This window comes from Dermacentor variabilis, unplaced genomic scaffold (assembly GCF_050947875.1).
Source record: "Dermacentor variabilis isolate Ectoservices unplaced genomic scaffold, ASM5094787v1 scaffold_12, whole genome shotgun sequence".
Taxonomy (NCBI): domain Eukaryota; kingdom Metazoa; phylum Arthropoda; class Arachnida; order Ixodida; family Ixodidae; genus Dermacentor; species Dermacentor variabilis.
This window is the reverse complement of record NW_027460280.1, coordinates 32918621-32938031: the sequence shown is the minus strand read 5'-3', so window position 1 is coordinate 32938031 and position 19411 is coordinate 32918621. Positions and strand designations below refer to the sequence as shown.

Sequence of the window (19411 nt, the reverse complement as noted above, 5' to 3'; positions counted from 1 at the left end):
GCTTCATTGTCTGTTGACTTTATCAAAAATCGAGCCCCTCAGTTTTACTTCTTCTTTCGTTCATTTATAGCGAGGGTTTTGAACCTGGCAGCTTTGATGTCATTAGGTAGCATGTGAGGGCTCTTTAGCCATGCACCTCCTCTCCTAAGCTCATGTGTTACGTGACATGATGCTATCGGGCAAAAAGGGATGTTTCACATCTGCCCACATGGCTCTGATTGGTGCTGGCTAACACTCCCAGGGCTAGATTTAGTAAACATAAATACCCAAGTTAGTGGAAGGACTGATAGCTGTCGCTGTAACACAATCGGTAGCACAACACACACGTAATGTGGAAGTTGTGGGTTTGACGCCCACCAGCAGCAAGTTATTTTTTTGTTCACTTTCATTCCCCCCGCTCCTCCTCTTTTTTTCTACATTTCACTTGCAACCCTAGCTAATTTTCCTGATGCTTTCCTTGGCTTCATTGTATGGTGTCTCTGTTGGCTTCTTATGATATGACTAATAAAAATCAGGCCCTCAGTTTCTTTTCTTCTCATTATATATATATATATATTTGCACGCCATTCCCAGGTGGTGCTCACGTTGGCAATGGTAAATGGGGAATCGACAACACTATGGTGGCAGGGGTGGTAACAACTACAGAATGAAGTGAAACGCTGTGGTTACCTGCACAACACCAAGATACCCTGAGAGCTGCTCTTCATGGGTGCAGTCTGGGACAACAGCCAGCTTGCAACAGAAGTGCCCAAAGAGAGGTAGTTGAAGCTGCGGATTCTCCAGGTTCTCCATGGTGAGGTCATAGGTGTGTGCCTTGTCATCGGCATCACTCAGTCGCAGCGTAGCATGAGCCTCTAGCTCAAACTTTGGCCCTCTGCATGTCAACCAATCAGGAGCAGGACATATAGTCACTTTCCAGCTACCCTGATACACAGTGATTTTTACCTTAAAATATGTAAAACTACTGCAATAAAAAAAGTGAATGCAAGTATAAAAATGCATGCTTAGAAACAGAAAAACACAGCATGCACAAAAAAACTGTCTTACATTTCGAAGGAGTTCAGCTCCTCTTTCTGTAAAGAATAAGAGAAGCAATTATGCCATGAAAAAATTGTAAGCTGAACGTGCTGGTTAGGGCATGCAGCGTACAATAGCATAAATATAAGCACCAATTTTGGAAGTGCATTACTTTCTTGACAGCACACACAGTTCGTAAGAACTATGACATCATAAGTTACATTCGCTGGAGTTCCATGCAAGTTATTTCAGGTGCTTTCAAAAAATGTTCTGTGCAGAGTGCCCAGTGACAAAGTAACTTCCAACATTTTGCTTCTTTTGCTAAAACATAAGACACACACAATGTTACTCCAAAAGCCCTAATCTCACTGCGTGAAACATTAAACACAGCTTAGTGCAACTACGACTGCAGGCATAAGCTGACAAAAACTAAAGGTGTTTTTGTGCAAATGTGAATGAAGCATTAAAGGTGACTGCCTAGCTGTGAAAGGATTGTATTCAGCCATCATTACACTGTTTTGTCGCCCTTTCCTGACTGCATTCACAATTGCACAGCCCTCAGCGACTGAAATACGATACTCAGAGCATGTGACTGCCATTGCTTCTTGCATCACTGGTAGACGCTGGGGACACCAGAGCTGATGCATCTTTGTACCCCATGAAAGTGAAATACTTTTTGATGCATTGTGACTGCATTCGGCCCTTCAGCGATTATCCAGCGCTCACCAGTGGTGCAAGAAGCACTGGCCGCTATGCACCCGAGTACTGCATTTCAACCACTGAGCACAGTACCGTGTACTACCAGTTGAAAACTAACGCAGGCACCTGCAGCCAAGTGCTGCCAAAGTGTGCTTGTATGTGTCTGTGCAGCATTCTGTATGCTGAGTACCATATTGCTTTTCATATAGAGTTCTGGATATAGCAAAACTTTCTGATGGTTGTGTGTGTGTGTGTGTGTGTGCGCGTGCGTGCGTGCGTGTGTGTGTGTGTGTGTGTGTGTGTGTGTGTGTGTGTGTGTGTGTGTGTGTGTGTGTGTGTGTGTGTGTGTGTGTGTGTGTGTGTGTGTGTGTGCATGTGTTTGCTTGCTTCTGCAATGACTCTTGTGGTGCTATAATGGTGCGATCATATCTACTAACCTTCATAACTGTTATGCATGGCACCATTGCACAATCTGTAAGGTAGGCACCACGCTAGCCAATATGTGTTATACGTCCCACCAATGTTAATGATGAGAATTTCAAAGAACCTTCATGTATAACAGGCTATCACCAGCAGCAGTATACTAATGGCACCTTCAACAAATCATTTCAGAGTGCTTTGGCCACTGTACAAAGAACATGCAAAATAGCAAATAAGTTTTGTTACACGAGTAAGTTGCTCCAAAACAGGTAACAAGACTTGATTATAACTGCTAGACCCCATTTATCCTTGTAATACCACTTGAATTATAACACGACATATCTGCACAGGTGCAGCACAGTAAAATGACCAGTCAAAGGTGCCACGAGTAGTTTTGGCATGAGGACAGCTGCAGCGTCTTAGTAATGTACTGCCCATGTGCATAGAGGGAATGTGCAAAAGATCTGAGGAAGGGCAGTTGGTATGTGAATGCACACAAAACCACTGTGATAAAAGGAGTGACAAAAGGAAGACAAAAAACATAGTGCTGACCAGCACCCAAAGCTTATTGAACACTGTGTGCATAGACATAAGTGGGGTGCGAGGGTACAATACAAGAAGGTATGCGTGGTATCGAGAAGATGGCGCGCAAGTGACAGCATGGCAAGGTGACGGGCGACCGTTGGGCTACCGAAACGGAGAGAAGCCACAAGCTTGCTGGAAGAAAGAAACGAACAAGACGCTTCCGAAGTTTGTGACGCGACTCCCAGCCTGCCACGTGATTTTTTATTATATACAGGTCAGTGGCATCACGATGAAGGAGTTATACAAGGCGGTTAGACGAAAGTGCTGGCACGAGCAGAAGCAAAACCAAAACTGATACACCGTGACACAACAGGGTGTGAATACAGTGACTCGAATTGGAAGAAGTCCCAGTGTTTTGTGCATCTGAGGAAATGTGCATTCAACAAGTCAATCTTTACAGAAATTTACAGTTTACAGATGTGCCAAAATCTGCCCATGTCGAGGTTTTCTACTTTGAAATTTTCAGTTTCCTTGCTTGCTTATTGATCTCTCTACTTTTATAAAACAATGACGTTGCTAAAACCTGGGCAGCAGTCCCAGTGTGCCGTGCAGTGCAATGTCAGGTTACTGACAACTCCCAACTACTGTAAGTTTCAATACTTCTATTCACATGCAGGACCTGGATGAAAGCCACACGAGTGAATGACTCCAACTGAAAAATCAACATGTGCAGTCAAGTTCTGTTTGGCACAGATCGATCCTGCTGGCACTTCAGGATCAACAGCCTGCAAAAGTGGCTTAACTTTCTTGCCACTGAGAAACAACATACACATCAGCACACCCTGCTATTCATGTCAATCTGTTAGGCGAATACCCATATGGATGAAGAACTGTGGGGCCATTTTCTGCTGACTTGACAGCCATTCCCTTGTTTCTTTTGGTTAGAGAAATATTCGCCAAAGAACCCAAGGAGAGACACCAAGAATACTGCCTCCAAGAGTCTCTTGATGAAATTTAAAGCTTAGTAGTGTATGGTGCATGCAGGAGATGTATGTGTTCTCTAGAGTAGCAACAGCAATGCCCCAGTTGATGACCTTAAAGCAAGGTGAGAAAAATGGCCGAAAGCTCTTTGAGGTCACAATGCACGTTTATAGCATGTGCAATAATGCTTAAAGCTCAGAAAACTGAGACGGTGTCCAGTAGTGTTAATGCAATATCTATTACCTGAACGCGATAAAAATATGCAGTGCTGTTCATTGCTTCTGGCTTTTCTGCGCATAGAAAATGCAGGTCATTCTAGTTTGCACTTTGCAATGGTTAACAAAAAAATGAAGAAAAAAATTTTAAGTACAAATTTAGTAGGTGTAAAGCACTGCATTTGCCCCTAGATCTTCCGGCTAGTGATCTAAACTAAATACAAAGCCAAACACATGCAGCATTTAATATCAGCAAAAGGCCTAAAGTTTGTTTAGTACAGCGCCAGATATCCAACAAATTTATCTGAGCGTGCACAGCATAAAATACAAGCCTATGGGTAATTTGACTACACGATATTAGCTTATTACTTTGTGAGCTCGTTACCGGCGAGACAATTCGAAGATCTACCGACCAGTTTGACTTATCGAAGTATTTATTCACATGTCCTCACGTTTGCTGGAAGGCATCAGAAAGAGCTTCTTGCCTTTGCCGATTTGGTTACAGCATAGGAAGGTGAAACAACTCATAACAATTAAATACACCATGAACAAACATTTTTCTTGTAAAGAAATTTCAAAACTGCAAAATGCACAACCCACACTGTACACAACCCTAACGGACAACACATAAATGGCGATGGAGCAAGAATGTAAGAAAACAAAGATGGTGTGTGCTCCGGCGTGACAGCGGTGGGCCAATAAGGACATGGCAGCTGCCGTGGTGAGGACAGGCAAGAAGGAAAAATGGGGAGTCCTTGCTGAGTCATCAACAGCCCATGCTGTTGCAGAAATGCCACCCTGAGTTCTTCACTTTTTATTCAAGACAACTTACATTGGAAATTGTCTTAGGTGACATGAAAAAATATGTGCAATGCCTGATGAGGCCATGCCAGCCTTACTGTAAGCTAAATGTGCTGGGTTAGCAAGTAGATACAGCTCTTTGCCATAAAATCTACCTGGTGGTCAATACCTTCGCAACCCCTCCTAGTCCTGTACTCCCTTATCCCTTACATTCTGTGCTTATATTCAGACAGAAAGTGCAATAAATTTTAGTTGCAGGTCAGCCCAATGTCATTTGTCTCCTCCTCCTTGTACCACTTCCTGCACTGTTTTTTTCATGTACTAGAAGGCATGTTGCCTTCTTGCACAGGCATTAACTGCTTTCTTTTTTCTCATCTTTTATTAAAGATATGTCAACACATTAAGCATCACAATTTTTGAGCCTCTGAAAAAGAAAATGTTCCAATTACACTTTTTTTGGCACTAATAGCTACTGCACTATTAAACAAGTTGGAGATGATTGCACTGTCTACAAGCAGTTTTATTGTAACGAGAACAACAACACTAATCGCACTTTAGTTTCTAATGCCGTTTGAAGGCATGAAGCAAGCAGTAAATGTGCTCAAGAAATTGGCATTGCAACTGACCAGTGATGCAGCCAACTTGCGTCCTATGGCTCGGCTAACGGAATTGGTGATCTTGGTTTTTATCTTCCGAGGTGTGCTGGCCATGCTGAGGTCATCTTGTAGAATATGGCTGTACACTTCCAGCTTGAACTCAAAGTCAGGTGGAATGTTATTACTGTAATCAAAGGCACAGGATGACAATTGACTACTGCTGGACATGTACAAGCATGTGAATGTGCAGAAGTCATGATAACAGTTTTTGTGGGCTTGCATTTAAATTGTGATGAAAGCAAACCATCATGCAAAAAAAAAAACAACCTAAACTTCTATAATGTTTTTAGAAGAAAAACTCTGTAGTCATTGACCTACAGGTACCACATAATTTTGTATTGTGGTTGACTTTAGAAAATAAGGAAGCCCTTTACATAAAAAATATAGACTCTAAATTTTTGACAGAAAAAGATATTTTCAGAACATGCATCTCTGCTTGGTACTAGCCGCTGGTGTTTATGTGTTCTATGTGTTTAGAGCATAATGAATCCTTACCAACTAGCTCAGCTCTCTGTCGTTCTAAGTGTTTATGTGCTTTGGGACATGACTCTGGGTGCCCCCTTCTCCTTTTCTTAATGCATAACGCCACTTAAAAATTTCTTTTAATTCACCATTATATCTCTTTTTCTTTTCTCTTCAAGTGTCTTTTACTGCCTCCACGGGCACATTTCTTACCACAAATGCACATAACTTGTCAGCTACATGAGCATGTGTGATGTGGCATAACTGCTGCATGCTTATGGAGTTAAAGGCAGCAGTGTTCTGGAGGAAGCAAAACTCTTCCAGTTCAATCATTTGGAATGGTTTTCCACCAGCTATAAGACAAAAAAAACTGTGCACTCATTTCAACCCTCTTTGCAAATATGGAAGAAACAAAGAGCGAATGACACATGCTTGGCAAGCAAAGAGAAGATCCTTCAACTTACAAAACAATGGTGTCATCAAAGGAGACGTCGGTCATGCTACGGTCCACATTGCTGACCATAGCCGTGTCATATATCTCGGTGCCAATCTTGAGCAGGCAGAAAACCGCAAACCGGCGGTAGTCACCTTTGTTCTTGAAGTGGTCCGTGTCCTTCCAGATCAGTGGCATTCGGATCTCTGCGAGAATAGCACTATCACTCAACAATTGAGCCTCTGCTTTACCCCAAACTCCTGCAAACCCTGGGCTCCTTTTGTTGCCCACTAAAAGCTGCCACTAGAGTTCAGTGTGCTTCAGCATCCCCGCATTACACTGTCAACCTAAGGAAGTCATAGAAGTCGTGTTCTAGCTCCTGCTTGAAAAAGGAGGGGGGGGGGGGTGCTTGTGATGACATGAAACGGAGGCCACACATCACATTGAAATTCAAACAAAAGTGCTGCCTTACCTGACACTGCCACACGGGAACGTGACAACTCCAGAGGGAATCCGCCAATGCTGTGCAGAAGAAGGTAACAATAAGCATGACCTTACCAAAGAATATTTAAAAGAGAGAGATTTAATCTACATTGATTGTTTAGCAGATTAGTTCAGTACACAGGACAACACAAATCACTGGCTCTTCCTATTCTTCAGACTGTGCATAGAGCTACTAGTACACTAAATAATTTTGAGTGCGTTTCTGTCCTGGAAGAAGGCTGAAATTATGTTGTTACAGGCTTGATAATATAATGTTGCCACAGATATAATGCAAATAAATGAGCTAGGTAAATGTGTGCACCATTGTGTAAAATCTCCTTTCTGTGGGGTTCAAGGGTTGTAGTTGTAACATGTAAAAACACCCTCATCAATGTAATTTGATTTACAGAGTATGATTATGCACTGTAAATCAAATTACATTGATTGTCACAAGTCTGTGGCAAGTGCTTGCTAGTGCATATAGCTCTCGCATGTAGGCAGCCACAGTCCAAGAAGTAAATGTCTTTGATGCTGTGAAAACATCAATGTCTCTTTTTATGATTCAAAATTCACTGTGTTACAACAAAGTGTAAACGACTAGGAATGCAAACAGAAATGTTGCCCTCACAGTGTCAACTCTTCTTGCAACCATGTCCTCTGCATGTCTAGCCAAAGCTGCCTCTGTTTTACTGTAGTGCTTTTGATGCAAACTGATTGCAAAACACCCAAGCAACTTTGCTTAGCCTTTCAGAGCATCCTGAAATCTATGTTTCCAAAAAATGATGCAGATGCCATCAAGCACTATGATCTCCTATGGACAGTCTTGAGACTACAACTGTGATAGCCTACGCACGCGTCCACTTACGTGAGGCGTCATTGTCACTGTGTGTAATACTCAAGCTCCCTAAAGACACTTTGCCTGTGCCCTTCTGTGTCATGCACATTCATGCCATCAAGAGTTCTCTTCAAAAAGCTCAGATGTTCTCCACATGAAAGACAGCTGCTAAACCTGCCCTTACTTACCGCCAAAAATTTCTCACTGGCACTGCCGAACAATATTCGATCGAATTTTTTACATAACAATGTGACTGCAGCAAGGACTAAGTGAAAAGCCAGCTGACAAACCAGATCATCGCAGGCTACACACCTGGATTACAAGTGCTGTCAAGGAGACATTGCTGTTCTGGTCAAATTGCCCAAAGACGAAAAAAGCCACAGTTTTACATATTCAAGCAATGCCCTTGCCATGTACAAAATGTCTGCTGCTGTGAAGAGAGTATGAAGACGATGCATCTTTTTCTTAAAATAGCACATTCCAGCCACTGTAGAGCATTCCAGGAGGGCAATACTTTGAAAAAAAAAAAAATAAAAACGGTTTCAAGAACTGAACTGTGCTCAGCTTCTGAAATTAGCTATGTATTTGAGTATCTACCCTCATTACTATGCATCTAATAAAAGATTTGTTTTAGCCTCTTGTTATATTTCCCTCAAAAAATTTATCTTTTTACTTATGGATCATGGCGCTCTCAAGTTCATCACAAATATAGAACACGCCATTCTGTTTTCCACAATTACAAAATAAAATTTAAGGCACCGTACTGACTTTAGTTTCACTTATGTGAAAGGCATTAATAAAATCTGCACAAAATTTCATGCACATTACTGCATGTTTTCGAGAAAAGGTACACAAAAATTGAAAATCTGTGAACACACTTTGTAATAATTCAATTTTTTCCTTCTTTCTTTCTTCCTTATCATACATCCCACAGAGCAGCCAGACTTTGCAATAACGGCAGCATTAAACGCCAATGACCGTGAGCAAAATGAATGGAAAACTGTACAAAATGTGACCCCATGGCGGCCCCCGACGGCCTATGTCACAATTGCATTCCCTAGTGGCGAAGAAGTATGCTACCCAAGATAAAATTCAGATCACAATCTCACATCACAGCCAAATAGTTTTGCGGAATGAAGCTCAGCTTATGTGTTAAAACGTGCTGAATTTTGCAATGGCAAAAACAACAAAAGAAGGGTAAAATACTTTAATAATGGTCAGAAATACGCAAATGTTAGATTTTCTGAAAGCTACAGAAATAAGCCAACAGCAGTAAAATACTTTCATTCCCTATCTCACTTTCTCTTTGACAAAACAGTTTTATCACATTTTAATGTCAGTGGTCAGGATGCAGTAGAGTAAAAACATACCAGGGCATGCTAGGTGATTTCTATGATACTCTAGAGTGCCTTTTGCTGCACAGAGTTTACATGTCGTGCCCCTTGGGATTGCGCGGAGATGATAATTAGAAGAGCACAGGAGGGCTGCACATGTAGCTGCTTCATTTTAGATGCAGTCAGTGCTCTTTCGGTCAAGCTTGGTAACATTAACTGGCCACAAAACCGATAAAAGAACACACTATATTGCCTTCAGAAACTATCTCTTCACAGTCACTACTAAAGACATTTAGACTAGGAGATGCAAACAGCTTGTGTTTGCATTCATACATAAGGCACTTGGCATCCTGTAAAGTAAAACTATTTTTGTGCAATGGCTGCAGCTCTGAAGATACAAAGTCTTTGTTTAAATTGTTTGAATAAATTAGTTTATTATTTGTATATCTTTGTCAATCTATATCTTCAGTCTGTTCAGGTGGATTACCTGAAGAGGTGGACATTACTTGCACTACAAATCACAATCTCTGCATGGCTAAATAAAAAGATTGAATAATTAACTTTTTGGTTATTCACTTCAAAAGACATGTTAAAATTCCTCAATGGAAGTAGAGCAGTAGTGAAGTTATGTCCGCTTCACATCAGTTTCATCATCTCCGCTTACCATCAGACTAGCATCAGTTTTGAGATGTGCGTCCTTAAAATGTGCTGTGAAATACATTGACATTCTAGTTAACAGTTAGCCAAGTCTTCCTCTAGCAGTTCAGGATAATTGTAACTGGAATTCCAAGTCGATTCTGGGGATGGACATCTGAAATGTGATACCTGTCTTTGAATTTCAGTTAAGCAGGCATGACTTCACTATTCATCGACTTCAATTTCACAATTACAACATGTGCTTTGAAGTCAATAAAAGTTAACCAGAGCATCTTTGTAATTTTCCCTGGATATTTGCAATGTCAGAGCAGGGAATTTTCGCCTCTTCCAGAAATAAATCAACCTGTAAAGGTGGAAAAGTGCAGTCACAGGTGATTTTCTTTTTTATCAGTTCAAACATATCCTGACTTGGTCTGAAAATATTAGAAGTGAACGCCAGTTTTTGTCTAATAATATATGTGAATTAAGCACCATCTTCATCTTGCCTGCACCGTATCATAATATTGTGTGTGTGTGTTTTTAATAGCTTTTCGGGGTGTACAGGTGACATCTTGCAATAGAGCGGCAAGTTGGGCTAGTTGGTGGAAGTTCATATTCTAATACGGGGGTTACTGCGTTATAGACACACAGACAACAGATTCCACTTCTACTTCTGTTGTCCGTGTGTCTATATCGCAGTGACCCGCGTATTACAAAGTGACATATTGTTTAATGCTGTTTAGTAAATACTACCCACGAAAAACCAGCCTGTCAGGTGAAAGAATGGGCTATCAACAAGACAAGCAAAAATTGGCACAGCACTGGTTTCTTACTGCCGTATTGTGTGTTGCAGCAAATATTAGAAATTCAACTGCTAGTCCAACGGTGTGCCGTGTGTCTTCTTCCCGCCTGTCCAGGTCGGTGTTTTCTGCTGGAAACCTCTTTATGCAACGTGCACCCAACAAAGCTCGAGCATATTCTAGTCAAAAGAAATAAACAGGGCAAAGCATTCGTACAATTTTGTTTAACAGTTGGTTTCCCAATGCACACTTCACTACAGCCAATCAAGCGATCCTGCTGGCTCCACTCACGACTGCTTGGGCCGTTCGGCTGTCTTGCGGCGCTGCAGCTCGGCAACGTAGGCGGCCATGCGCTCGTTCGAGGTGAGCAGCGACTTGGCCGCTTCGAGGCTCTGAGGCCGGTGTTGACACACGGCAAGCAGCTTGGTTGTGCCCTCACGCATCTTAATCTCCAGGTCAATCTTCTGCTCAAGGTCATACTCCTGCACAAAGCCAGACAACGGCATCTTTTTTATGCACAACGAAAATGAACCACGCAGCAGATCTGCTGTGCCCTTATGACACACCATGTCTACTTGGAATAAAACAACGATTACAAACCATGGGACCTGAGAAAACATTGCATTTCCAAGCAGTTTGTGACCATAAAAAATAAAACTGCGACAAATTTGAACATCAGAATGCATGCCAGCTAACTGCAGAAATAGCTCTCTCTTATATCCCACGGTGTGCAAACTTTTGGAGCCAATTGTACCTCACATCATGCAAGCCGCAGTGGCCACGAAAGGAGCTCCGGTGAAGGAAGCCCCCAGGAGTTTCTATCTAAATACATGGAGTTGCAAAACGGGGAAATCACTTTGCTCAGCATCCACAGTGCTGCTCCGAACTTGATCGGGTTTGTTGTATTTAAAATAAGACGTAAAAAGGCTACTGATTGTATGGTGCAGATATTTTAATGGCATTAACACTTTTGTTTATTATAAAAGTTGTTGAAAACAGTCTGATCAAAATAAAATAAAAATAACAATTAACTGGAGTATCAAAGTTAACAACCGTGTAACTTGATCGGCAACAAAAAATTATAGAATTCTTCAATCTGGACTTATTGAAACATCTAAAGGGGGCAAAATTTGTGTTATTTATTGCTCTGAAGTAGATTACTAATTTGTGAATAGAACTTAATCTTGCAAAAACTTAGAGCAGTAGTTTCACGTATAGTTGGAAACTCATATATCACACTTTTCAGCTTGAGATACTCGAAGAAAGGTAAGTTCGCGGAACTGCAATAGCTGTTTTCTGTGCAGAGTTACAGATTTGCAAAATTTGTTTCATTTTCCTTTTTATAATTATAATTATTATTATTATAAAACTTACCAAGGTGCAGCAATTCTGCTGCCTACAGTGGCAGAATTCAGTTCATTTTCCTTTTTTCTTAAGTGCAAGTGCAACTAACTTCATTCAAAGCGTTTCTGCATTTCGCAAGTTGGTTTCAAGCTAATGTAGAGTGTACACTCTTAAAAAAGTTTGCGCCCTTTAGGGCGCATCTTGTCCCACAACGATAATCGTCATCCGTCTTGCCCATATTTCATGTCTTTAACGCTGTGAGCCTGGTACTTCCAAGTAAGGAATGGCACGCGCATTATCAGCGTGACATAGCATTCTAGACAGGAAAGTAGTGAGCACAAGCAAGGCAGATGATGGTTATCGTTGTGGGACAAATATACACCCAGAAGGGTTCAACTATATTAAGAGCGTACTGTATTCTAGCACACTTGAAGCTAAAGCTTCATGATCCAGGAGGGATAGCAGAACGAAAGAAAAAAAAGGGGAAAAAGGGACTGCTCTAATCTGACGCACTTATGGTCAGCTTATCTATTTCCACATGTGCTGCGAGAGCTGCGAGCCATGCTCGATCTAGTAAGCCACCACGAGACAAAAACACAGGACCGTACTACAGTGAACTAGAATACATATGAGCAGTGCACTGAGCGACGCGCACTGCTGCTCGTAGTCGCGGTATTGTCGTCGCTAACTAGTGAACGCGTCAAGCAAGCCGTAGCTCTACGCGCGGCCGGGCTTGAGTGCGCGTCTGGTCAAACGCCAGCCGCGCGTTCCAGACCTGCTACGCTCCCCCCCCCCCCCTCCGGATTACGCGACTAAAATACCCGACGCCACTGCAGCGCCGCCGCTACAGGGGAACCAAAACGCGCCAAGCGGTGGTAGGGTCGCGGCATTCAAAAAAAGGATATGTAACACTCTAACCTTGTACGTCACAACTGAGACGCATCGAAGTGGATTCAGAGCGCGCCGCGATCAGCAATCACGACCACACCGTCTGGCACTCGAAGAAACATGACGGTACCCTCTTCACATATTCATGATCGAGCCGGTTTCCTCATCACGGACGGTTTTTGAATCATAATATGCCTTCCCGCTGAGACCGAGTTATGGCAGTACATCGCGTTCGGAAAATCTGGACAAGCACGAAATGGTGAAATAAAGGGAACAACAGGTCCTGCAGACCAAATGCTTCCGAGACAGTGCGCTGTCGCTGGTGAGGAGTACATCTTTATTAGAGTAAGGTATTGACTTTGAGAGAGCCTTTCTCAGCTGAACTGCGGGGAGCAAAAGAGGGACGGCGACGCTTGATAATGATTCCTTAATGTTGGTAATGGCTGACGATGTCGCCAGCAAGACTGAAACGCCCGGCACGTGCAGGCTGTTGGATACAGTGGCATTACCTGGGGGGGTGACACATGGGCACGTCCCCCCCCCTCCCCCCGCAAGCAATATCTGAGGTAACAAGCAGAAAGTATGAGCAGTGCTACTTGCTGCTGTAGACTTCAGACGGAGTTTATCAAGATGGTAGCTAGAAAAGATTACACATCCACACAAGAATGACAGATCAAGTACTTATGTCAAAGGGTGCCCACGGGTAACGCCTATAAAACAGCGCAGCTTTCTGTGGCTCACACAGCGCGTGTCGCTATTCCTGCTTCAGGACCCCAGAAATGACTCAGCAGAAGTTGGCCTCAACTACAGACGACACGGAGTATCCCACCAAGGATTGAAAGGAAGGAGATGTACCGCAACAAAGACAAACGAGAATATCGGTGCGGACTGGCCCATAATGAACCAGTTGCAAGGGTTGGTACCCTTATGCTCTTCAGCATAATGATACTAGTCCAGCAACAAATCTTATTATCATAAGGGGACTCTGAAAATGTCCCAATGTCTACATGCGGACTTACAATAGGCCCAGGACGCATCATGACTGAAACGTCCGCACGAGGACGTCCTCAATATGTACCCGTTAGAGGTACTGAATATGAACAGTAACCCTAGTACCTGTAAGGTTATTTGAGGGCACCTGTTCGTGAAATGTCCCACTACGCCCATTTGAGGACAACATCACTACATTATAATGTCCTTTTTGACATAGCTATGTCATTGCATATGAGCATAAAAACTGAGTCTGTTTAAAGAATTTTTGTAGCTATGGCGGGGGTTTTTACGAGCCAAAACCACGATTTGATTATGAGGCACGCAGTAGTGGGGGCTCCGGATTAATTCTGACCACTAGGGGATCTTTAAAAATTATATCATGGAGTTTCACGCGCCAAAACCACGATCTGATTATGAGGCGCGATGTAGTGAGGGTCTCCGGAAATTTGGACCATCTTGGGTTCTTTAACGTGCATTTAAGTCTATGTACACGGGTGTTTTCGGAATTCGCCCTCATCAAAATGCGGCCGCCGCGGTACCAGGGGATCTTTAACGTGTCCCCAATGCACGGGACACGGGCGTTTTTGCATTTCGCTGACTGTCCATTTCGGCCGCTGCTGATTGGCTGGAGCTGTACGAGCAAAGATGACAGGCTGGGACAGCCTGTCTCCTTTTTCAACTCCATTTTGTTGTTTCCAATAAATGTTTCTAGAAGCTTCCAACCCCATTTTGTAGGAAACTCCTAGAACGTTTGCGTTCGAATACAGTCATCATTAAATATGGCACACAGTGCGCTAATTTTGCATTCAGAGGCGGGAGTGTCGACAAAAATGACGAACACCTTATGTGACGTAGCTGATTTCGTAAAGCACTATAGTCTAGAAGCTAGGCGGAGCGGATAACAAATAAGCGCCAGACCTATATGGCTCTACGTGTGCTCCAGCACTTGGCCGACAAAAACAAGAAAGGCTTCCCCTTTTTCTCACACTTATTAGTTTATAATTTATAAGCTCCTCAGTTCAGCCGACATCCCAATATGAACGGTGTTACTCGCATGCATTAAAAATAACGTAAACAAACCTTATTTAGCAAACGGACTCCACGCAGGCTTTACACTTTACATAGCTTAGAAACGAGAATTATTCGTTATTACATTCGATATTCGAAGGTTGCTTTCCTAAAATATTCGTTTTTCGATACGATTACGAAATTTAAATTTTCGCCCACTCCTATGCAAAGCTTATCTTTACATACGCATGTTTCTTTTTTTTTTCTTTCTTGGTCTGAATCGCTTCATTTTCAATGAAGACATGCGAGCAAGGTACTCAGTGGCTCTCCTATGTCCCAAGAACGTCCCAAGGTCGGAGAATACGGCAAGGTTGGGTCGTTTTGAGGATCTGCTGAGAACATCCCTACACTCACAAAACTATAGGGCGTTCTTATAAACTGTACATATGCTGTCCGTGTAAAGAACGTTTGTCCGTGTATTGAACGGTGTCTTCGCTTCGAAAGGCACGGTCATAAAGCGCTCGCAATGACACATTCTGGCGCACTGAAGCAAGCCATGGCTATCATGAGCGCTCTTGCAAATTCGTGCTAGTCAAGGCGCGTTGTAGAGACCGCACGTCATATAGAGCCGTGCGCTCGGTACCACAGAGTCGCCTCCGAGGCATGCGTCGATGTCCCACAACGGTAAAACTCCGTCTCGTTGACTACTAAAGGAAAAATAACGGTATGCACAAACAAAAAGAAGGCTACACAGAGAGAAGAAATAAAAACGGATCACCCAGAACAGAGCCACTTATATACCGAAAGGAATGATTCCTCATCGGTAGGATGCGATCCGTCAGGAAGCCGGACCCATGGCCATCGCGAGACACGCGCAGCCGCTCATTCGGGCCCTGCCTGCACGATGCTGCGCCGAGGCGGCCCCGCAGAACCGTGATGCGGCGGCCTGCGCTGGCCGCTTTGTTGCTGTGTCTACTGGTGCGCGCACAAGAAAGCCCGCCCGAGAAGGCGCCAGATACTGGAGGAGGTGAGGGCGGCGCCAAGACTACAGCGGCACCCGCTGGCGGCGATGGCGGCGGTGGTGGTGGGAGCTTCGCGCTGCAGCCTTCGGGCGTAACGGTGCCCGTGTGGAGTGACATCGGTCGCTCGCTGCTCACCATTTTCGCCGGCGACCCCGGAGACGGGCTCAAGTTCGCCCAAGAAGCCCTAGAGTCGCCCGGATTGGGCGGCCTCTGGTCCGCGCTGTCATCCCAGCAGGGCATGATGGGCATCTTTGTGTGGATCAGCTGGTTCTTCTTCCTAGCCGTGACCGCGGGAGGTCTGGGAATCGTGGGGGCGCGCTTCGCCAAGAAGTGCGGCGGCGAGCGCCTGCAGATCATAACACCAGAGTACGACGACTACTACCAGTACTACTGCATGGCGGTCTCGCTGACCGGTGTGGCGCTCATCATCACCGCCGTGGCGCTCTTCCTCAACAAATCGGACATGGGCTCGGCCGTGAGCGATGGCTACGACAACTACGCTTCCGCCGTCACTCTCCTGAAGGGCATTTCGGCTGGCGGCGGCGACGACAAAGGCAAGGACAAGGACAAGAAGGCAGAAGCTACTACGCCAGGCAGGCTCCGACACATCGTGGACACGCTCAACACGCGGTTTCGCGATGACTTTGGCGAGTTTGTCAAGAGACGCGTGGCCATGGACTCTGGCTTGCCATCACGTAGCGTGCTTTCCGAGTGCAGACACGACGCACGCTCTTTGTCACGTTCGCTATCGTCCGAAGGGCAGCGTAGCCTGGCCGCGCTGTTCAGCGCCGTAGGCCGTCGCTGTAGCCAGCTGGAACGCTCGCGCCAGGTCGCCTACGGCAACCTGGCCCGCGCAGTCGAGGATGCCACAGTGGCGGAACGTAAGCAACTCCTACGAAAGGTGCGGGACGCACTGGAGCGAGCTGAGGAGCGAGTGCGCATGATGGCGCAAAGCGGTGGGGGCCTGGATACGCCGATCAACAAGCTGGCGAGCTACGAGAGCGACGGCGGTGCGGTGGGATGGATGAGCTTCCTCACGGGGCTGCCCATGTTGCTGGTGGTGGTGATCACGCTGGTGGCGCCCATCGTGGCCATCGCCGGGATGGGTATGGCAGCACAAGACCACGACCTGCGGCCCACTGTGCGCTCTGCCCAGTCGAACACGGGCGGCCTGATGCTCGTGTACAGCGCCGCTGCCGGTATGGTCTCCCTCATCATCTCCTCGTACATCGCCACCCAGCTGTACCTGGTGGCCGGCACCGCAGAGGTGTACGTCTGCGAGCCATACCGCTCGAATAACTTTAAGGTGCTGGACCAGATGGCGTATGCGCTGTGGACCGCTGACCAGCGGGGTGGCGCGTGGGGCGGCTTCGTGCCGAGCGAGATCTTGACCAAGTGCCAGAAAGGCGGCTCGGTGTCCGACCTGCAGGCGCCTGACTGGGCCGGCGCGGGCAAGGGCGGCAACGATACAAAGAAGGAAGCCCCCACCGCCGACAAGAAAGAGAGCCCCGAGAAGCCGCCCCAAGTGCTGCGGCTCAGCGCCGACCTGCTGCGCAACGCGAGCGCCGTGCGCGACTCGGGCGCCGCAGTGCGCGCGCTCGTGGACGCGCTCGGACACCTGCCCAGGCAGCGGCCGCTGCGCGACCAGCTGACGCGCAAGTGGCGGCCCTTGGTGCAGGGCAACGTGAGCGGGATGGACCCGCTGACCGCCTCGGTGGGTCGCTACTACAACGAGTACATGAGCGACGCCGAGAAGAGGCTGCGCTGGGCAAGCGCCGAGCTGGCCGAGCAGGGCGGCGGCGGCGGCTGCGAACCGGCTTTCCAGACACTGAACGCAGCGCTGCTCCTGTTCTGCGACACCTTCGTGGCAGGCGCCGAGGGCTACTGGCTCGCGCACGTGCTCGCCTTCGTGCTCCTGCTGTGCTTTGGTCCAATTTGCCTGGGCATGGCCAACCACTTCCTCGTCATGGAGAACTACGTTTATCACGGCTTCGACGACAAGAAGGTCAAGCGACGCGAAGAGCGTGAACGACTGGGCCTCGTAAAGAAGAAGAAGAAGAAAAAGAAGAAAAAGGAAGAGGAGGAGGAGGAGGACGACTCCTCAATGAGCGACGACTCCTCCGTGGAAGATGACAGCTCATCAGAGTCCAGCTGAGGTCCTGCACCCCATCACTCATCTCACTGCGGTGTGCCTCGGCGCATGCACTTGTCAGCCCCCATCCGGTTTTTCTCTGCATGCATGCTTCGCCCAAGCTTCATTAGCAACCAGTCCAGATTGCACGCCTTGTACCAAGGCGCGCGACTCGGCTTCGCGCAGGGTGCACGGGGAACCGCGCGAGAGAACACTGTGTTCGGTGACGATGAGCAGATAAAAGCATCAGGCTGCACGCGGGCCTATTGGCGACGCTGAGGAGCCTCAGCGTCCCTTAGCGTCAGAGCCGCAGCGTCTGAGCACGGCTGTGCGCAAGCTGCTCACCAATAATGCGCAAAATATGCGTGTGACTTACGTTACCACAGGGGTTTACAATACCTTGTATCGGTACCGAGTTGCACTAAAAAGCTGCAGCATTTTGTAGACCTGCGTGTAGCCCTTCTCGCTGAATGCGCGGCCATGCATGAGGTACAGCACGAGTGTCATCGAAATCGTACGCGTTAGCATTATTGCGAATATCTGAGCTAAACGAAAGTGAGCATGGCATGCCATACCGGCCTACAATATTCGCACTGTCGGTGACACGAAAATTCTCGACCCGCTGCGGTGGCCGATGGCGTTGTGCTGCTAAGCACAAGGACGCAGGTTGCATTTCCAGCTGCATTCCGAGGCGCCCAGAATGCCGCTCGTGTACCGTGCTTCGGGTCAAACAATGGTCGATCCGGAGCCCTCTCGGTGTACCTCGCACCGTACAGTCACGGGACGTTAAACTCCACAATTATCGAACATCGCGTGGGGCGAAGCAGCTGGAAATAGTATTCCATGCTGGGTGAAAGAAATGTGCGTTCGTTCGTATAGGCGCTACATACGTTCGCATCCTTTTAGCTAGAGCATTTCAAAATTCATGCTGTTTGCTGCACACGGTCCCGAAAGGACAAAGGCCAACAGAAAGTGCGACATGACCAGCCTGCAATTTGTTGCGCAGCTATACTACGCATTGCAAGTTGACACCGCATGCGAGCCAAATGCATCGTTCACGAGAGGCGCGCTGCAATGCCTCAATGCAACCCACAAGGTCTGCCGGCGCGCCGTTGTGGCAACCGAGTCGCCATCAGCCTCTGCCCGGCTCTTGTCGGCGCCGGAGCCGCGGCTGACTTGCCAGGCGCGACCTGCCAAAGCGCAGGAAGAGTTCCGGCAGTGCATGGCGGTGGCAGTTGCTTATCAGCCGCAACTGAGCCGTTTTCGTTTCCGTGTGGCTCCCCAGCATGGCCCAGTTTGCGCAACAGTCCGCAGACGCTTCCGACATACGACGTCGTTTAATACGCACAGAGGTTCCGGCCCCGGCTGTGCCGGCTCTAGCGCACTTTGTCGACAGGACACCATATATATCACCGTATCACCAGCCGCTTTCACTCAGCGGACGAGACGCAATACACTTTCGAAATCACGCGCAGTAGCGCCTTGCACAGCCACAACGACAACCAGCGGCCGTTATAACGTGAGAAGAGCGCTCAAAAGGCGTCAACATTTCGCTGCGCACAGTTGCGCGTTCTTCAACGTTCCCCTGCCACCAGGGGTTCTCCAATGTGCACCCAAAGCGGGGTACACGAGCGTTTTTCGCATTCTGCACCCATCACGATGCGGCCGGAAATCGAACGCCGACCTGGTATTGAGCAGCAGAACGTCACAGGCAAGCCGCCGAGGCGG

At 46.6% G+C, this 19411-nt stretch overlaps 1 protein-coding gene across 7 annotated transcripts in view; it reads right to left on the bottom strand.

The window, feature by feature from the left end:
- LOC142566151 (rhotekin-2-like) overlaps nucleotides 1–19411 on the bottom strand; it is a 206415-nt gene that overhangs the window by 22760 nt on the left and 164244 nt on the right. For all 7 annotated transcript variants that reach the window (XM_075676986.1, XM_075676980.1, XM_075676979.1 and 4 more), the window contains exons 2-7: nucleotides 10589–10779; nucleotides 6682–6731; nucleotides 6241–6415; nucleotides 5285–5438; nucleotides 1048–1073; nucleotides 670–874 (exon numbers count right to left, since the gene is read on the bottom strand). In XM_075676986.1, the coding sequence (XP_075533101.1) occupies nucleotides 670–874; nucleotides 1048–1073; nucleotides 5285–5438; nucleotides 6241–6415; nucleotides 6682–6731; nucleotides 10589–10740 (762 nt within the window). In that variant the 5' untranslated portion in view covers nucleotides 10741–10779. The remainder of the gene's footprint in view (nucleotides 1–669; nucleotides 875–1047; nucleotides 1074–5284; nucleotides 5439–6240; nucleotides 6416–6681; nucleotides 6732–10588; nucleotides 10780–19411) is intronic.